General features: G+C 40.4%; 1 protein-coding gene across 1 annotated transcript in view; it reads right to left on the bottom strand.

Annotated features, from left to right (window-relative positions):
• Positions 1-4,678: 4,678 nt before the first annotated feature.
• LOC137459179 (glutamate receptor ionotropic, kainate 1-like) overlaps positions 4,679-19,329 on the bottom strand; it is a gene marked incomplete at its 3' end in the record, with an annotated part of 121,552 nt that continues 106,901 nt past the window's right edge. The window contains exons 5-7 of the mRNA XM_068170322.1: positions 9,846-9,899; positions 7,980-8,153; positions 4,679-4,822 (exon numbers count right to left, since the gene is read on the bottom strand). Of these exons, the coding sequence (XP_068026423.1) occupies positions 4,679-4,822; positions 7,980-8,153; positions 9,846-9,899 (372 nt within the window). The remainder of the gene's footprint in view (positions 4,823-7,979; positions 8,154-9,845; positions 9,900-19,329) is intronic.

The raw sequence follows: 19,329 nt of genomic DNA, 5'->3' as shown, positions 1-19,329 counted from the left end.
GGACCACTTAATAATTGCAGAGAAGAGAATCACATAGCAGAGGGCTGGAAAACATTTTGTAAATTCTAGGGAAAGTGTTTCTTGGGCTTGAAGGCATCTAAATGAGGTTAGCTTTCCAGTCTAATTTGGACATCTTCACTAAGAAGAATAATTACAAATAAGTTGAGACAGAGGTTTGAAAGTTTTACAAACACGTTAGTGTCTGAATGACCACGTCCACTTATCTTGCTGCTTTCTGTAGCCATTACATTAGCCTACACAAAAAATTGGTTCAGCTCAGAGGATTCTTGAGAGCTTTTAATGTCACACCATGAAAGGCAATCTATATTCAATTATTTAATGAAGAACCTAGACGAATTGCTCTCACTCCTAGTCTCTGCTAAGTAGACGTGTTTGAAATGTCTCTTGTCAGAAGGACAACATAAACTGAAAGTTTAGATGTAAATGTTTCAGGTTTATTTTAATCTTTGAGATTTGTGTGTGGGATTCTGTTTGAGGGATATAATAAAGTCATTCATGATAAAGCCTATATATCTTCTGAAATACTTCTCTTTGCAGTCATTCTTTTAATTATTACTGGATTTGAGTGAGGAGAGCTCACCTTAGTTTAAGTGATAGTTGAATATCAAACCATCATTATTTTGGGAGTTATGCTTTAAAGGGGACAGGACCAGGGAATTTATCATTCAGTTATAAACACCTGTTTCAAATGTGCACACATTTTCTTTTCAGGAAATTGGAATCATCCTTTCTCTCTCTATTCCCTCTCTGAAGAGATAAAACTGCATCCTTTTTCTTTCTGGGCATGGGTAAGATGTCCTCCCTGCAAATGTTTCCATAAGGACTTAAAGATTAAAATATCATTTAGATATGAATGACTTTAGGTCATTGAGAGACAAAAGCTTCTGACAAGGATTTACTTTTCATTAAAAAGATCTTAATGAACTGTTGTAGAATAGCCTTGATCTCAGACGGTGCATTTTATGTAATATCCTCCTTTGCAGAAATTAGCGATGACCTCCCTGACCTCCAAGCTGTCTTCAGGGCTGGGACCTTTCTCTACAAATTTCCAAGTGCTCCTACAATCAGCATTAGCTCATGAAATCTCTAGAGCGTAGAAGATTACTCTTTTCTGTTACTGCAACTGATTATTATGTAGCCTTGGACAATTTTTGCTAGTCCTTTTCTCTTAGAGTTTTAGAATAGAATAGAATAGAATAAACCAGGTTGGAAGAGACCTTCAAGATCATCACGTCCAACCTATCATCTAACACCACCTAATCAACTAACCCATGTAACCAAGCACCCTGTCAAGTCTCCTCCTGAACACCTCCAATGACGGCGACTCCACCACCTCCCCGGGCAGTCCATTCCAATGGGCAATCACTCTCTCTGTGTAAAACTTCCTCCTGACCTCCAGCCTGAACTTCCCCTGGCACAGCCTGAGACTGTGTCCTCTTGTTCTGGGCCTGGCTGCCTGGGAGAAGACACCTGCCCCCCGCCTGTCTACAACCTCCCTTCAGGTAGTTGTAGAGAGCAATAAGGTCACCCCTGAGTCTCCTCCTCTCCAGGCTAAGCAGCCCCAGCTCCCTCAGTCTCTCCTCATAGGGCTTGTGTTCCAAGCCCCTCACCAACTTCGTTGCCCTTCTCTGGACTCATTCCAGCAAGTCAACATCCTTCCTAAACTGAGGGGCCCAGAACTGGACACAGTACTCGAGGTGTGGCCTAACCAGTGCAGTGTACAGGGGTAGAATGACCTCCCTGCTCCTGCTGGCCACACTGTTCTTAATGCAGGCCAGGATGCCATTGGCCCTCCTGGCCACCTGGGCACACTGCAGGCTCATGTTCATCCTACCATCAACCAGTACCCCCAGGTCCCTCTCTGCCTGGCTGCTCTCCAGCCTGTAGCACTGCATGGGGTTGTTGTGGCCAATGTGCAGAACCCGGCACTTGGATGTGTTAAATCTCATGCTGTTGTACTCTGCCCATCTGTCCAGCCTGTCGAGGTCTCTCTGCAAAGCCTCTCTACGCTCTAGCAGCGGCATCACAAGTCTTGGTCACTAAGAAAAACAGTGGATCTGTCAATGTTGTTACCTGATACACTTACCTGAATTTCGAAGGTCAAGAGAAGAGTATTCTCACATTAAACTAGCTATCTCAGAAAGGGACTTCAATGCATATGCGTTCAGATCAGCATGAATCAAAACAAAGTGTTTTGCCTTAGGGTGTGCACTTCCCAGTTGCTTTCAGGAAGAAGCTAATTCATGTGTACCTAAGGACCAGATATGTCTTGAAACTTGACTTCCCAGCAGGATGTTCACAGGCTGAATAAAATTAATTTGATATATGCTGAGTCAATAAGAGAAACAGCCTATGAGCAGCTATGCAGGTAAGAGGCTATTACCATCAACCTGGTATTTTATAGAATTAGCCCACAGAAAATGAGATGAATGCAGTTCTTATCACCACTAAAATGAAATGCAAAACCCACCATGGAGACATTAAAGTACTTGCTAAGCTCTGACACCTGCAGAATTCATTGCAGAAAACCTTTTTGTCTGAAAGGCTGCAGAGTATTTGTCTTCAGACCAGTCTTTAAAATGCCTTCACAGATCATCAGTAGCAGATCACAAAATAGCAAAACTGAATTGTATTTATGTGGGCCCAAACTATCATTCTGCTTGCCTTTTCTTCTCCATGTCTATTCACTTGATTACTAATTATAAAGTTCATTTATCCTCGTTGAGCAAACCAGATCCTGACATTGATTTGGTCCAAATAGGGAGGCCCAAAAGTATTTGGTATATAGCTTCCAATACCTGTTATAGCCTTTATGGGAAATGCAGGACTGTCTGATTAAATCTTATACTCTGCTTTTAACTATCGTTGGGTTTGTTTTGGCTACAACAGAAGTGGGAAGATAAGATTCTAGGAGTATTTAAACAAATGTTTTACTGACCATGAAAGATACTATCTGCAAAATGGTCAGTAATTAGCTCACATATCTCACTCCATGAAAAAGAAGATAGCTCTACATGATAAATGTGAACTGTATAACTGTTTGAGCTTTGAATTGCATTTGCTGAGGTATGTCTGGTTCTCTAGTTCAAAGTACTTCTTCTGGCTTAGGGTTCAGGACTCTTATGCTATATACCTAGCAAGACCCAAAATAAGTAGGCTGTCACTGCAGAATTATGCAGATATATTCCCTGATAAAAAGTGTTTTGTTAGCTTTCAATTTCATTGTAATAATTTTTAAATATGCACCAGAAACTGTATGAGTAGCAATGTTACTTCGTTTAGTTTTAGGTTGACAAGTAGAAGAACAAAGGTTCCCACTCAGATCGAACCAGAAGGGAAGGAGTGAGAAGTTCATCCTTATTACACATGCTTCTGAGACAATTCTCCCCTGTCATCTACTGTTTCTGCTACAATCTTCCCACTTCCTTCCCAGAGGGTGAGTTTGATGCTGCATGGCTGATGTCAGTGTGAAATGATTCCCAGTGCAGTTTCCCTGATCTCTAGGTGTTCCTATGATGGTGTTGAAGTAAGGAAGGTATCTCAAAGCTTTCTTATAATTCTTCAGTCAGAACCATGCATGGTGGGGTAACTCTTGTCTTTTCTTTATACTTTCAAAGAGAGAGGCATACAAGGAAAACTTAAAATTCATAAAGCACTCTGTGTGGAAGGTACTGCTTCAGTCATTTTCAAGGCTTTCTGTGGAGGTGAATCACCATGTTGTATATTGCCTATGGCAATTCTAAAAAAAAATTGCCTAGGACTGGAGAGGGTGATGACAGCTCTTCCACACATCCTGTAATCACCACATGTCTTGTCTTTCAGTTCGCTCCTGCTGTATTTCAGGATTCAGGTGTATGTCACAACGTGCTGCAACCGCTCACCTTATACTTCAGCCTACAGGGTCCTTTTTCACCTACCCAAGTGCTAATGAATGTGGCTTTGATAGAAATCACATTATCATGGACAAGAACTGGGGGAAAAGATGAAATATACATTGGAAACTCCACATAATATTCAATTTTCATTACCACATGATTCCCTACAGGAGAAGTATTGAAATTCTTAAAACCTGAACTTTTGGAAGACTGAAGGCATTTCAGATAAAATGTGTATTAGAAAATCTGTGGATCAGGCTAGCTCAGTGATGTATTCTTATGAGATAGTGCATGACTTCATGAAGCAATTTACTCCTTTATAAATACTGGCTGAAACATTTTCTGGATAATGATCAATGCTCAAACAATCTGTGAAACAGTTGGAATTAAGTGGAGAAACAAAGACAGAGCTACAAATGCTTCTTTCAGTTTCTAGAATGGCTGCTTTCAGTTATCACACCTCTTTAGAAATTATATGCACACACAATAACATAGTAACATAACCATAACATTAACAGAGCAAAAAATATGGACAGCCTTATGGGGTGTTAGTCTGAGATTTTATCACATCTACAGTCTCTGCCAAAATGCAGGACACAGCCCTGTATCTGTAAATCAACATTTCTCTGTTAGGAAATTGAGGAAGCATTGGGCAGCTGAGCACCAGACAGCAGAGCACAGCATATGACAAAAAGCAAAGAGAAACAACACAAGCCAATGTGGTAAAGAAAGAAAAAAAAAGGAAGGACTATGATGACCATAAGCAGATGGTTTACACTTGCCTCTTTTATCAGATTCATGAATCTGGGTCCAAAACGCCACGGCTTGTGTCTGTGGCACTGCAGGGAGCTGACAGTCATTTGGGAGGCACGCTGAGAGGCCACTGCTACCATGTAAACAGCATCATACATCAGAGCTGCTTCAGTCTGCATGAAAAAACAGAAAGGCTTTCTTCAGTGTACAACTTTATGCCCTGTATCTGTTTTTCTTTACCAAGAACCATTTCCTTGAACTCCTGTTATGGAAAAGGCCACTACTCAGATCTCCATGGAAACCTGAGGTGCAGAAAAAATCCTTTTTTCCCCCCAGTTTATATTAATTTCAGAGTACTTGCATTGGGAAGAAAACCACAATGGGTAGCTACAGAAAGAGAGAGGTAAGTAAATCCAGTGCAGGAAGCACATAGGTAACTGAATGGCATAGAGAGAAGTTTTAAGAAGCCTTAGGTGATACAGCAGCCAAAGTCATCCTTCAGGTATCCCTTAGGGCCAAGCACATTTCAGTATCCTGTCTTCTGTGGTTTTCTCATGGGATTTGTCAGAGACTCTCAGCTCTTCAAGGTGTGTCATTCAAAAGCATCATTCAGGTGCCCAAGCCAGTGTCTGCCCAGAATGGCATAGTGGCATGGTATAGTGGATGGTTGCCTGTGTGGAGTCATACTAGCTCCCCATTGCTGCTCTTTTCAGAGGCAAGACCTGCTTGCTAGGGAAATCAATCCCATGGAGCACCTGGTAGATATCCCACCAAACCAGGTATCTACTGCCTCTAAGTGTCTACTTCCCTCAAGGATCTTGCCTTTTGGGATAAATATGTGACATATGAAAAACATGGCCCAGTAAGCCACAAACTGAGATCACACACCTGAACACCCTTTATCATTGGAAGTTTTAGGAAGTTTAGTTTTAGTCTTTCACTTTCATTCCTCTTTGGTGTTCTCATGTGTGAAGTGGGAAGAGTCATTTAATAAATAGGATGCTGTAAAAATGAAGTTCTTACCTTTCTTCTAACCTTACTAAACAATTAAGAAAGTGGTTTTTATAAAAAAGTACTAACTCTGCAGATGAGAAACTGGACTCATCTGTGTGAACTGCAAAATTAATCCACTTTTTATTCCTTTCCCATGCAATTCCTTTGGGAAAAGAACAGATTTGATTCTTTCTCTGTTTCATTTACCTATGTAAATTACAGCAGCATCAGCCTTATCAGCATTGGAGGCTTTTGCTGGCAATCAAACGTCATCTGAATTTATCAACTAACCCTAATATATCATAGATAAGGAATCACTCCTGACACATCAGTCAGGATCTTCCCCAAACAATGTCCCCACAATCAGAGCAAACGGGAAACATTATAAATGGTGAGGCAAGCAGAAGGAAACAGAAACAGCTGTTGTCAGTGTCGAGTGACTTACACCAGATACTCATTCCAAGCGGACCCAGAAGCTAAAAGTCTGATCCAAAATGCTTCAAAATCAATGGGAAAATTTCCATCAATGTCAATGGACTTCAGATCAGTTTTCACATTAGACTGAGGACGTGTGTATTCAGGATTGAATGTTACTCGAGCACCACAGTCTCGGTCTGCCTGTGCACCAGACAGGATACCTACCTACCTCAGACCATTGATGCTTATACTTGAAAAAAATGGTGCATCTGACGGCATTTGTACACTGTCAGCTTTGCCAGACTTGGCTGTTTCAGTCTTGTGCTTGTGTAACTTGTTAATTACCCAGCCCACCATGCAGTAGCTTGGGGGTTGTATTACCAGCCTTAGCCTTTTATTTCTCCCTTCACCATTGTTCTGGTTTAGGCCTTGAGGCTGCGTGAAGGAATAAAAGACCACCTTATTTTCTTAAGCAAACCACCTTATATCAATGTCTGTATTTGTGCATAAGAAGAAAGGGACCAAGGGACCAAGTTCTGTAACTCATTTTTTTAATTTTCACATTCTACTTAAATTATGGCAAAGGAACCCAAAGATCTGGTTAGAACAATTATGCCTCTGTGTGCAATTTGGGCATAAAGTGGCACATGAGCTCCAAACTATCCTGGTCATGCCCTGATGGCTTCCCACAAGCTGACATCAGGGCAAAAAATACAGCGTGAATCAGAAGGGAGAAACCCTGAGTTAACAATAGGACGTGTAATCCTGATCTCCTCAAACTATGCAGCTTCTCATAGTCTCACTGCCAAATGAAATAGAGCAGTATTGCAACTCTCCATCACACTGAGTAAGTAGAACTGGGTCTAAATATTTAAATGATCATAACCAAGTAGGAAGATGCTTTCTTTGGTGCTCACGCTGTTTCAGAGCATCAAGGGTACTAAATGATTACAGAGATGTGAAGGAGAGGATAAAACTCTAGTAAGAACTTTGTTTTTCTTAGTTTTTACAGTTGGGTGAATGCATGTGACTACCTACCTGTGAACACAAGACCCTTGCAGGTCTTGTGCATTCACATCAGAAGTTTCTCCCCTGCCTTTGTGTGAGTGAGCCCAACAGCACTGCCCAAACAGGCAATGTGTTTTCGAAATGCTAGAGATAGCACACATAATGCATTTCTCTTCAAGATATTAGGTTGTTTCAAAATTTTCCCTGCAATCATCTGCAATACAGTCTATCTCATATCACTTAGAACTCCACTCAGTACATCAGATACATTATCTTATATTGCAAAAAGATGGCAACCCTTCACTCTGAGAAACTGAACGGAGTCACACTGTCCATGTAATTGTTCCTATCCTTTACTTCTTGGGGGAGTGCTAGGGAGGAAATCCTAATTTCCTGGCTTGATGGTACCTTTCATTTATCTTTAAATTATATCTTAAAAGCCAGGGATGCTGTAGATGATGGAAATGAAGAGAAAGGGCACTTTTCCAATTTAAAAATGCTATTACCTGCCCACATGTACAATATCTTTCCCTGCAGGTTATAAATTGCATACTTGCTCTGAAAGTTTTTATTTCCTGTTATGTTCTTCACTCCATGTAGAATATTATTAGAGAAGTGACAATAATAAGATGAATGATGTTAGCTGGACAGCACTATGGCAAAGAATTGTCACTCATCGCTAGAGCTGCCCAGGAATGGTTTGCCACACAGATGAGTACAAATATTGGTTCTCAGGGCAAATGCACCTCTGTGTAAAAGCAGGTAAAAGGAAGTCTGGTTTACAGAGGTTGCTTCAGCATTTGCATTGTGAAACAAAGCCGCAATGGAATCAGTTCACACCTACATGAACGGCCTTGTGAAGTGCACAGTAGACACCCCTACTGTATCACCCTTGTAACCCCGCTCACTTACTGTCATCATGCCATCCAGGAGGCCAGTCTCTGGTTTTGGTGGTGCCTGCAGACGCTCCATTGACCATTTCTCAATGACCGATGAAACTTGTGGGTTTTCGATGTTGAGCAGGCGGAACCCTGTCATATTTACTCCGCTGTATCTGTAGGGTTCCAGGTCTAATGCAAATAGATCCTAAATCACCGTTAAAGAAAGCAAACAAAACCACATTCAGTATTTTCAAAGTGAAATGTTTAGAAGGTACAATTAGGCCAAAGTTGTATTTAATTTTCAATCCCAATCTCAAACGTTGGGTTTTTCCCTGTGAACACTCTGCTTGCCCTCAAAGTCTAGTCATGACTGCTTCGGTTATAAATCTTAATAACACAAAGCTATGTGAAATTTATGACAAACCACAGATCTGCTTTTTGGAACATAAAAATCAGCTTCCCACAACACCACTATTTTGCAACCAATGTGCACAGCAGTGTCTAATTTTAATTTATAGCACTCCTCTAAAAGTTTTACAGCTCTGACAAGCCAACATGAGGAATTAGCTGGCCAACGTCAAGCTTATTTCTCACCTCAAAGATGGAAAATTCCAAGAGATGTCAAGAGCAACACACTTTTACTACTTACAAATCCCATTTTTTCTCCTTCAGGTGACTTGCTACCAGGAAGTGTAATGGACTTGTCAAGCTAGTGCACAGTAGGTCCATGCACTTCATCATTCAATGTTTACAGGGTAGGAAAATACTGGGTATTCTAAGTGATATAATTGTGTGGCACGCTCCAGAGCTGTATTTATCGGGCAGTGGAAAGAAGATGACTGCTTCTCATAGCCTGAAGGCTGTTTTTTTAAACCAACTTTTTGCTGATCACAGCAGGCTCATAAAATGACAAATGTATAGGTCATGGTTTAATGCCACAGTAACCATCAAAATAACAATGTTTACAATAACACAATGCCAAGATAACACCAGCATTGCTTACTACTTCTTCCAGTATGTGCTCTACAATATCTCATGCATATTCGTGATGCTGTTTACCATTTCATGTTAGATTGTTTATTGTACTGTTTCTTATATAAAGCAGTAAGTCACACAGTAAAACCCAAATCCTAACTGTAAATTTCACAGTAAATCCTAAGTTAGGATTTTTTCTTTTTGTCATCTTTTCTTGAAGTTAAAATAACCTCAGAGAGCTATTTCAAGCTACAACTTCAAGCTCCAAACAGCTAGAGAGTCTTTTTAGACTAACATATTGACTAGTGGATTCAAAATTATATTTCACTTTCACATAATATTTTATATGGGAATGGAAATAAAGAATAAGATGATGCACATGATACAACCCAGCCCTCTGGGACTTCCTAGCAATATTGGTTCTTCTCTGTCTTTCTAGTCTATAATACAAATGGACCTTAACTGTGGATTGGGCTGCATTTGAATATAGCACTTAAGTTAAAATGTGGGGAAAAAATGTACTGTACTATAAAATTTCCCAACTGATTTTATGTGATTTCATGTTTTAATAAGTAAATGAAACATTTTAGTGATGAATGTGCATGGCCTGATGTGCTTAATCTTTGCTCCATTGCAAAGCATTATTCTGTTTCACTTTGATCCACCTCTATCAATGGTTCCTCCTTAAACACAATAGTGCAGCAAATTATCATTTTATTGTAGTGTTAGCCAGACCCACAGATACTGAAAAACAGATTCCATACCAAATTGTGAGTCCTGACATTACTAAAGAGTGTTAGTACTCATTCCTCAGGGTTTTCCCTGAAAAATGGCAACAACCATCTCCTACAAAAAGTGGAAACTTGCACTTGTCTCTTCCACAACAATGAATATTCACTCCCAGATCCTTCGTGTTCCTTACCAATGTTGTAAAAAAGTAGTGGTAGTATTCAGTCATCATTCCCATGGAAAGTATCTGTTGGAAGAGATTGAAAAGTGAGTGTACTTTGTGCACTTTCAGTACACCTTAGTGTCTTTTGAAAAGCATGGGTTAATCTGGAACAATACAGCACAGGTCACGAAAACTTGATTACACTAACCCAAACATCTTTTTTCTTCAGGAGCAAAAAAATATCCAATTGTATTTAAATTACGTTTTTAAATCCCCCCCTGCTCCAGAAGAGAGTAAAGATTGCACAACTCCTAGGGCAATAAAAATTACTAGTGATAACAAGAAGCTGATTTTTTTAAAGTGGAAATCTTTAGTCTGCAGTTTAGAAGTGTTAAAAAGGAATTTACTAGCAAACAACAGAATTTGTAAAGGAAAAGTGCTTAGGTGCAGGGCTTTTTTTCTTTTACATTACCATGTGAGAACAAGACAGTGCTCACTGAGGTTAAGAACAAAAAGAAGAAAGCTTCTATGAGTGTCTTTTTGTTCCACCTGGGGAATGAATGTCTGCAGGAGGTTGTCAAAACAATTGGTATGAAAGGATTTCTGGTCTGGATTAATTTTCCAGAGTCAGACCTTTTGAAGGTCTGAAAGTTAAGGATGGCATTTATATGCATACTGACTGGTCACCTCAGGTGGAAGGGGGCGAAGTTGTTCTTCTTTGTCCTTGCATTACAGGAAACTTCTACAGGGATGTGTTTTTCCCCTCAGCCTCTCTCCAAAAATAATGTAGAATGCTTACATAAAGCACCCCAATGATGTATGCTCTATAGTTTCAGTCCAGCATCACCTACATTTGTCATTATATCCACGTATGCTATTACCACAATGCAAGACCCTCTCTGAGGTCTTCTGAAGAGGAGGAGGAATTATGAGATAGGAAATTACTGAAGAATTCATTATCATGACAGTAACACAGACAAAGGTTAAATGTTATTCAGTCTTTATCATAGTAATGTAAGCATCTGCTATTAAAAGTATTTTAGTACACTTTAAGGAGTATCTGGATAGATGTTTGAAATAGAGAGGAAAAATACTGTGATTTGGCTTGCCAAAATTCTTTCATGGCAAAAGCCTCTGAAAATTAGCATTGTGAATGTACTGCTATTAGTTACACAATGAAAAGAGAAAGAACCTGAACTTTATAAGATGCAGGAGGCAATACAACCAGTTATTAATCACAATGAACCAATACATTTCCAGCCACTAAAAATCAAGCCAGAAGGCAAGTATTTCATTGAAATGTTCCACTGAATTTACATGACAAAACTGCCATTTTTATTTCTTATTATATTAATCCTCTTCTAATCCACATCTTAGACTTGCTTTAGTACCTGTAGAAATGAGTAATCTAGCAATCCTGGAGATTGATATTCCTTTCCTATTTAAACACAGGGAACTATATGCAGTAGTGTCAATGGAAACTTTTGCCTGCTGAGTTTCCCAGCTGACACAGCTGGGCTCAGCTCTGCTCCCTGGAGCTGTTGGATTTCTGCGTCTAAGGTTCCTGCTACAAGAAGGAAACATCAGTCAGGATCTTTAGGGTGCAGGCCCCTTTTGAGCTGAAACTATTCAAATAACCCAATTACTTCATATAGGGCACAGAACACCCATGAGGTTATACAAATGCAGTTTTAGCCCAAGTAAACCAATGTATACCTTAATTTCTTTGGTCCTCTCTGTGAAGTTCACTGCTGGTCCATAGTGATGATCACATTAATAAATGATCATATTAATAAATGTAAATAGGAGGGTTCAAAGACCCAGACATAAATTATTGATTCATTACAGTTGTACTACAACTTGACTTTAACCAGACAGATACATTGAGTGTTTATGAAGTGTGTAGCCTGGATGTCTGGGATGCATTACCTAGATGTGCTGCTGCATCTATACTGCTACTGGATATCCAGCTAGTTAATCCAAGGTAGCCCCTTTATAGCTTTCCTTACAAATACAAGGGCAATAGCATGAGAGGAGTGTTTGCCTCCTGAGCACACTTTTGATTAAAACTTTTTATGACAATATTGATTCCCAAGTAACATTCTATAAACAGAGCTAGGAGGACACACACATGTGTGTGTGAATAGCAAGGATCTCAAAAGCTGTGCTGCAGGATTATTTTTGAAAACAGGGCAGAATCAAATCCCCTGAAAACCAGAGGCAGTTTCATGGTAAAAGAAGAGGTTCAGCCACAATGTTATCTGCCATAACCAACACACAGATTCCAATGGCAGTTGCGGGAAGGGTGTAATGAATTTGCCAAAGACTCTGCACCCGAGGGCGCCATGAGAGATGCTTACTGATATTTTTCCAAAGAAAGCATTTCAGAAGCCCAGGAAAATTTCATTGTGCTGTTCTTGTATTTTCTCTACTGACAATGACTCAATTAATAGATGAAGCTACAGGCAGCTGTGAGAAGCTTCTAAGTGTCATGCACACATTACCAATGTCCTCGCCTGACTAAAGAATAAGAGTTGGTGCTGGATCTGTTCCAGGCTGAGGCCTGATATGCCACTGAGCTCTGCCCTCTCACTTAGCATTGGTCACAAGCCCAGCCTTAACTGGTTGTCCTCCCCTCTAACAATCATTAAGGCAATTAGTTACACTGCTGAGACATGTCAGGTTCATAGATTGACCTAAATATGGTGATTTTATTAATGAACTGTAATGACTTCATAATAATAACCTATTTATGTTTCAGGGTATCATGTCTCTAAATAAAATTTCCAGTGAAGGAAGATTGATGACACTAGCAAATGCCCACTTGGGAGGATGGCATTAGGAAAACAGGAGGTGAAAACAAGTTGAAGTAAAAGCAAGCAGAATGATGAAGACTCCAAAGCATTAATGACTTCCAAGCCTTAATGACTCAGACACACCTATTTGTGTAATTGAGAGAGCTGCACTTTTGTATTCTCAACAGCAAGAACTTGTGCTTTTGCAAAACAGGAGATAGATACAGGGACACAGCTTCTAGGGACTATCAGGATAGAAACCATAATAAAGGCATGTTAGGAGCAAAGATTCCTTTTAGACTGAGACATCTCTGAAGTATCTGCCTCTGTACTCAACACTGGTTAGGCCACACCTTGAGTACAGTTCTGGGACCCTCAGTTTAGGAAAGATGTTGACTTGCTGGAACATGTCCAGAGAAGGGCAACAAAGCTGGGGAAGGGGTTGGGGCACAAGCCCTATGAGGGGAGACTGAGGGAGCTGGGGTTGCTTAGCCTGGAGAAGAGGAGGTTCAGGGGAGACCTTATTGCTGTCTACAATTACCTGAAGGGAGGTTGTAAACAGGCAGGGGCTGGTCTCTTCTCCCAGGCAACCAGCACCAGAACAAAAGGACACAGTCTCAAGCTGCACCAGGGGAGGTTTAGGCTGGATGTTAGGAAGAAGTTTTTCATAGAAAGAGTGATTGCCCATTGGAATGAGCTGCCCAGGGAGGTGGTGGAGTCACCATCGCTGGAGGTGTTTAGGAAGAGACTGGATGGGGTGCTTGGTGCCATGGTTTAGTTGATTAGATGGTGTTGGGTGAGTGGTTGGAATTGATGATCTCAAAGGTCTTTTCCAACCTGGTCTGGTCTATTCTATTCTATTCTATTCTATTCTATTCTATTCTATTCTATTCTATTCTATTCTTCTATTCTATTCTATTCTATTCTATTCTATTCTATTCTATTCTATTCTATTCTATTCTATTCTATTCTATTCTATTCTATTCTATTCTATTCTAATCTTGCAAAACAGGTGCATGACCTTTCCCTACAGAGCAAGTGTTCTCCCCATTAGAGAACATGATCAGAGCAGCCCAGAACAGAGAAAGGAAGGCAACAAGACTGATTTGTGTCTGTACAGCTGCCTGTAAGAAACTAGAACAAAATTTCATTACACATTCCTATTTAAATAACTTTGCATGTAATTATTGAAATAATTATGTGTCTGATATAAATGTCCTATTTAAATAATAACAGCTTTTGCTTACTGTGGAACTTAGATGAATGTAAACTAGCAAAACTAGGCTGAAATATTCTGCATTCTCCTTGCAAATCTCCTACCCTTGCTAGCCTGTGTAAAATATGTTCTTCACCCAAACTGCATATGGATCAATTAAGGGTTCTCCTTGCAAATAAGAGAGAGAGTCTTCCATCTCTAATTATCCATTTCTGATCAGATATTTGGTCCCTGTCTTTTTCAGACCTGTACTTTCAGCTGTGGGTCATGAACTGCAATGTGAATACGATCAGTGGTCAAAATATATATGGGAAGTGGGTAGAGATTGGATAAAAATACTCTCTCATGTCTGTCAAACTCTTTGGGTGCCCTATTCCTAGCTTGCATCATATTCCAGCTCTAATCTACATTTGTTCATCGTATGAAATATCAGCACCTCATTTAGAGCTAGTGCCAGTCTTCCTTCAAGGGAGGCTGAAATCAGAACGATATCAAAGCATATTAGCAGGAACTGCATCAAATACTTTGCTTCCTTTCACTATGCATTTTCCTCACTCATTATTTAATCTCATAGTTGTTGAGTGAAAGCACTTAATTATCCAATTAATTAGTACCACCACTATTTTCTAAGGTCAGCAAGATACACCATAACAAATAACTACCCCTCTGCCTCTGTGCCTCTCATGTGTTTGATATAAAAGGTGTGTATTTTGTTTATGGTGCTTTTCTGTGCTCCATATAGACAACTTGAGTTAACTCACTGGAAATATGCACCCCACTCAGTCACAGCAGTGGTCCAGCTGGAACGATACAGAGTACCTCCAAAGTGGACATGAGCCACATCAAGAAACAAGATATATTCTGTAAATACTTCACTATTATTAGAGTCCAGCTGGAAACAGGGGCCATAGCAATTGGGCAGGACAAATGTGTTGGCTAAGAGCCCCCGTCAGCTGTCGTTGGCTCCTTTTGCTTCCTGAAGAGATCCTAGGGAACTAGGGTAGTAGCATTGCCTTTCAAACTCCAGCATGGCCATAATCCCACAGTACCATGAATGAAAGCACTCTTTTAGTTGGGAAGTCTACATGCAAATGCATGTAGACTCAGTGAATCTTCCAGGAAAGGAAAGAACAATTACAAAAGTTAGTTTATCTAACTAGTTCGTCTTTCATCTAAACAGCACAGCTAACAAGAACAGAGAAGCAGGCTTCTCAATATATCACAGTCAGGACCCCAAAAGATTGTACTCTGACTAATAGCCTGTGCAGCTGTAACTTCCAAGCACAGAATAAAGTTTCTGAAGCAATGGTCACATCTACTTCTAGAGAGACGTACAGTTACATTTGGGAACTAAAGTGGGCTGACAAACTTCAGGGTGAATCACCCCCACTACCCCATTTCTGTGCCCATGGTTTTCACTGATGTCTTAATCCTACAGCTCTCACCATCTGATGACATTCATCAGAAACCAGGTGGCCAGAAATTAACATGTCCCAAGAAAAACACCCTCATAAAATGACTAATAGAGAGAAGAACCAGTGAACTGAGTACCTATCTGCTTCTCACCCTGGGGCTTGAGGGATCTGTGAAGATCTGCCACTGGTGCTTCTCAAATGGCAATGGAAAGAGAACTGATGCTGCCTTAGCAGAGAGTGGGCTTCAGCCTATTGTCAAGTTACTAGAATGAGCATACTCAAGAAAAGAAGTTTTATATTCTTATATTTATTATTGTACCTAGAATGTATACTATGATAACACTTGATTTTTGCACTTTTGTAGGAACTGAATTAATTATTTTGCTCTTTTTCTGTCACAGAGAAGAAGTGAACATAGAAGTCTCTATAATTTGCTTTGGAGGTGTCCTAAACCTGATTAAATATACAGTACATTCCATGAAATTTATTTTAGAGACATAGATGTAGGAGCAGATAATGTGAGTCTAGTAGATACACAACCTGTGAGAGACAAGCTTGCCTGTCAGCAAATGTCAGTTAATGGTGTGTTAGAAGACTAAATTGAAGGTTAACCATAAAAAATTGAACCTCTTCAACTAAGTTCATCAGAATAAATACAGTGTGTAGACTAAACAGACCATATAAATATGCAAAATATATTGGAAGATTTGTGCATAAAGCAGATTGCAATTTGTGATCAGTCATTTAGCTGACACTTGGGATTGCTTATGCAATCCAGACGGAACACTGAGTTGCTGTCTATGAAGTATTTTAGGTTAATGTTATAACCATTTTTTTTTCCTCTTAAGAGAGCATTTCTAGCTTCCTTGCTGGAAAAGGAGAGTGCCTTACTCACACTCTTCAGGAATGTTTATTTTTAGTTTGAGAAATGAAAGAGATGCTACATACCCTCGGAGCAGAGCAGAACAGGCACTGCTGAGGTCAAAGAAGGCTCCCACAGAGCCTAAGCAGATCCTGGGCAGGACTCGAGATCAGAGTTTTATCCTAAGAAGCCATAACTGCACTTAGCTCCTCCTTTTGGAATCTCTCTACTAGATCTCCCTTCTTGTAAGATGATTTATCCATTATTCATGCATTTTAAAGCTCCAGCAGACAAGATTTTCAAGTAGACTCTGGGAATATCAGACCAGCTGCAACTTTTTCAATCAGCTCAAATGGGATAGTATGTCTTGATTGAAAATGCCTCTGGCATAGCTTTCCACTTCAAGTACTTTCAGAATAACCTGATCTCTTGTGGAGCCAGTCACTTTGAGCATCAGAGTGCCTAGTTTGGGTGGTTACCTGACACGAGCGACAGAGTTGGAAAGCACCTTTAGCCCCCACGCACCAGATGCACAAGGTTACCAACTCTCATGAGGGAATGTGGAGAGAAAATTCAAAGTGACTATCAGAAAAGGCAGCAATTAATAATCACAGTTTACTTTTGCTCCTTCCAGATCTGGGTGATGAGGGGGCCAGGCCTCATTAAGCTGTTTGGAGACTGTGAAATCTTGTGATCTCTGCAGCATTTCAGAGAAAAAGGGCAATATGTGAGCTTGGGGAACAGGGAATTCAGCTGAATGCAGGCTTTGTATTTTGTTTAAATTAGGTTATTGATTTGCCTGTTCTTGTTGAGCACAAGGAATAAACATGGCTCAATGGTATTTTACTTGAAGCTATAAATAAGAAAGATAGTCTCATTCATGAGAAGAAATTAGTCTTTTATTCTGTTTTGTAAACAATAGATCGAAGGAGGCAAGTGAAGATGTCACCTCCACTCATCCTACAGTCTATATGCTGACTCTTTCAAGACATAAATTCAGATTACTTATCCTTTTGTTCCCAGAAAGAGCTTTTAAGCATCCCTTGCCTAAAAATAAGCCTGGGGAACAAGCCATGACACAGCAGTTCCCCCTTGAGTGACAGTGCAAACAGGCCCTGCTAGCAGAACCATTGCTGCCACACCAACCCCAGTAGCACAGGCACTGCTGGAAGAAGGGCATCAGTCTTTCTACTCTGCCTGTGTCCTCAGCTAGGAGGAGGGCTGGTGACTGGCAGCAGAAATGCTGCTGGAGGTATGCCTCACTGTCCCACAGAAGGGACATGAGGCTAAAAGAGAACAGGACAGAACAGAACAGAACAGAACAGAATAGAATAGAATAGAATAGAATCACTCTCTACAACTACCTGAAGGGAGGTTGTAGACAGGCTGATGATGGTCTCTTCTCCCAGGCACCCAGTACCAGAACAAGAGGACACAGTCTCAGGTTGCGCCAGGGGAGGTTCAGGTTGGATGTTAGGAAGAAGTTCTATACAGAAAGAGTGATTGCGCTATGGAATGGGCTGCCTGGGGAGGTGGTGGAGTCGCCGTCATTGAAGGTGTTCAGAAGGAGACTCGATGGGGTGCTTGGTGCCATGGGTTAGCTGTTTGGGTGGGTTGGATTGGTTGATGGGTTGGACATGATGATCTTGAAGGTCTCTTCCAACCTGGTTTGGTTTATTCTAATAAAGGTTTATTCTAATAAAGGTTTATTCTAAAGAATAGAATAGAATAGAATAGAATAGAATAGAATAGAATAGAATAGAATAGAATAGAATAGAATAGAATAGAATAGAATAGAATAGAATAGAATAGAATAGAATAGAATAGACCAGGTTGGAAGAGACCTTCAAGATCATCGCATCCAACCCATCAACCAATCCAACCCACTTAAACAACTAAATCATGGCAGATGAGAGGTGACTTCTTGTCTCTTTCTCAGAGGCTTGGAGGAGGCAAAGATGCTGCCCACCTTGGCTGAAGGCTGTCCAAAGAAGACGGAGGCTGGTGCAGAGGGGGCACCCTTGAGCTTGGAAGTGGGGATATGCAGGCTCTTGTGTAAAGCTTTTAAGGAGAAACCTGTGCAGGCTCAAAGGTTGAGAAGGACACAGGAGCAGTGGTGGCTATGCGCCTGTGTGACCTTGCCACAGTCTTAACCTGTAATACCTTCCACCAGTCAACCCACTAAAAATCTCTACTTCCTCTATTTATGTTCTCCTTCATAGGCTACTAAATATCAGCTACATTACTGTAGATACAACAGACACACATGGAGTTGTTGCTTCGAGGGAAGGTTTAGGTGACTGTTTGCTCTAATTCTCACTCGTGTTAGGAATCCTATGTGATTTAACAACGATATGTGTTTTCCCATAACATTTATTGGATCATTTACAAAGTCACAGAAATGTTCTGCTAACACTGAAGAGGTTTTTAAAAATAATTTCCACAGTATTCTTTTTAATATCTTGTTTTCATTCAGTGCAAAATTAGATAGGATGTTCAGTGCGCGGCGATGAGAACACGAACCACAGCGCTTGATGTAGCTAACCCTTAATCAGATGAGTCACACATGAATTCAGAGCCCTCCACATCTTCCTGTTTCACAGCTGCCTTTAGGAGTGAGGAATTTGAACGCACAAGTTACTGCTGCCAGCATCTAGATTCGGCAAGCAGAACTGTCTCATATAAAAGTAATTTTCCCTTTCATTCTAGCCTATATTTATGTTGTTCCTCTCCCGCAGCTCTGACCCACAGGTGTACTGCTCATAATTTTCCTGTTTTCTTCCACACTGCCATTCACCACTCTTAAGTTCTTAAGGCACTGGAGACCATTATCCATATCTGCAGCCTGTCAGTTGTCTCCCTGATCCATTTCCCACACAAACTGTTCTCTCACTTTGCCCTGTCTTAGCTCATCTTTTAGCACTTCCTCTTCTTCTTTTGACACAAAGGCTAGTTTTCTTCTTTTTTTTTTTTTGTCATACTCAGCCAGGTATTTTTGAAGCTTTGTGCCTCCTGCAGTGTGCCAGACATCTACACTTTCTTCTCACAGATCCTTGAAAATTTATGTTGTCAGTTTAACTCTTCCTCCGCAGATCTCATCTTGGGAGGAGCTTGCTCCTGCTGTCATGTTTTAATAGTTTTGGACAGCTTTAAGGGGAGCAGAGTGATGGAACAGCAGCTCTTCTGTCTTCCTTCTGTGGCATACCTATGGGTTTCTTTTCAGACA

This window comes from Melanerpes formicivorus, unplaced genomic scaffold (assembly GCF_026170545.1).
Source record: "Melanerpes formicivorus ecotype bairdi unplaced genomic scaffold, bMelFor1.0.p_v2 SCAF_329, whole genome shotgun sequence".
NCBI lineage: Eukaryota > Metazoa > Chordata > Aves > Piciformes > Picidae > Melanerpes > Melanerpes formicivorus.
Note: the sequence above shows the minus strand (reverse complement) of the source record. Positions and strands in the feature narration are given on the sequence as shown.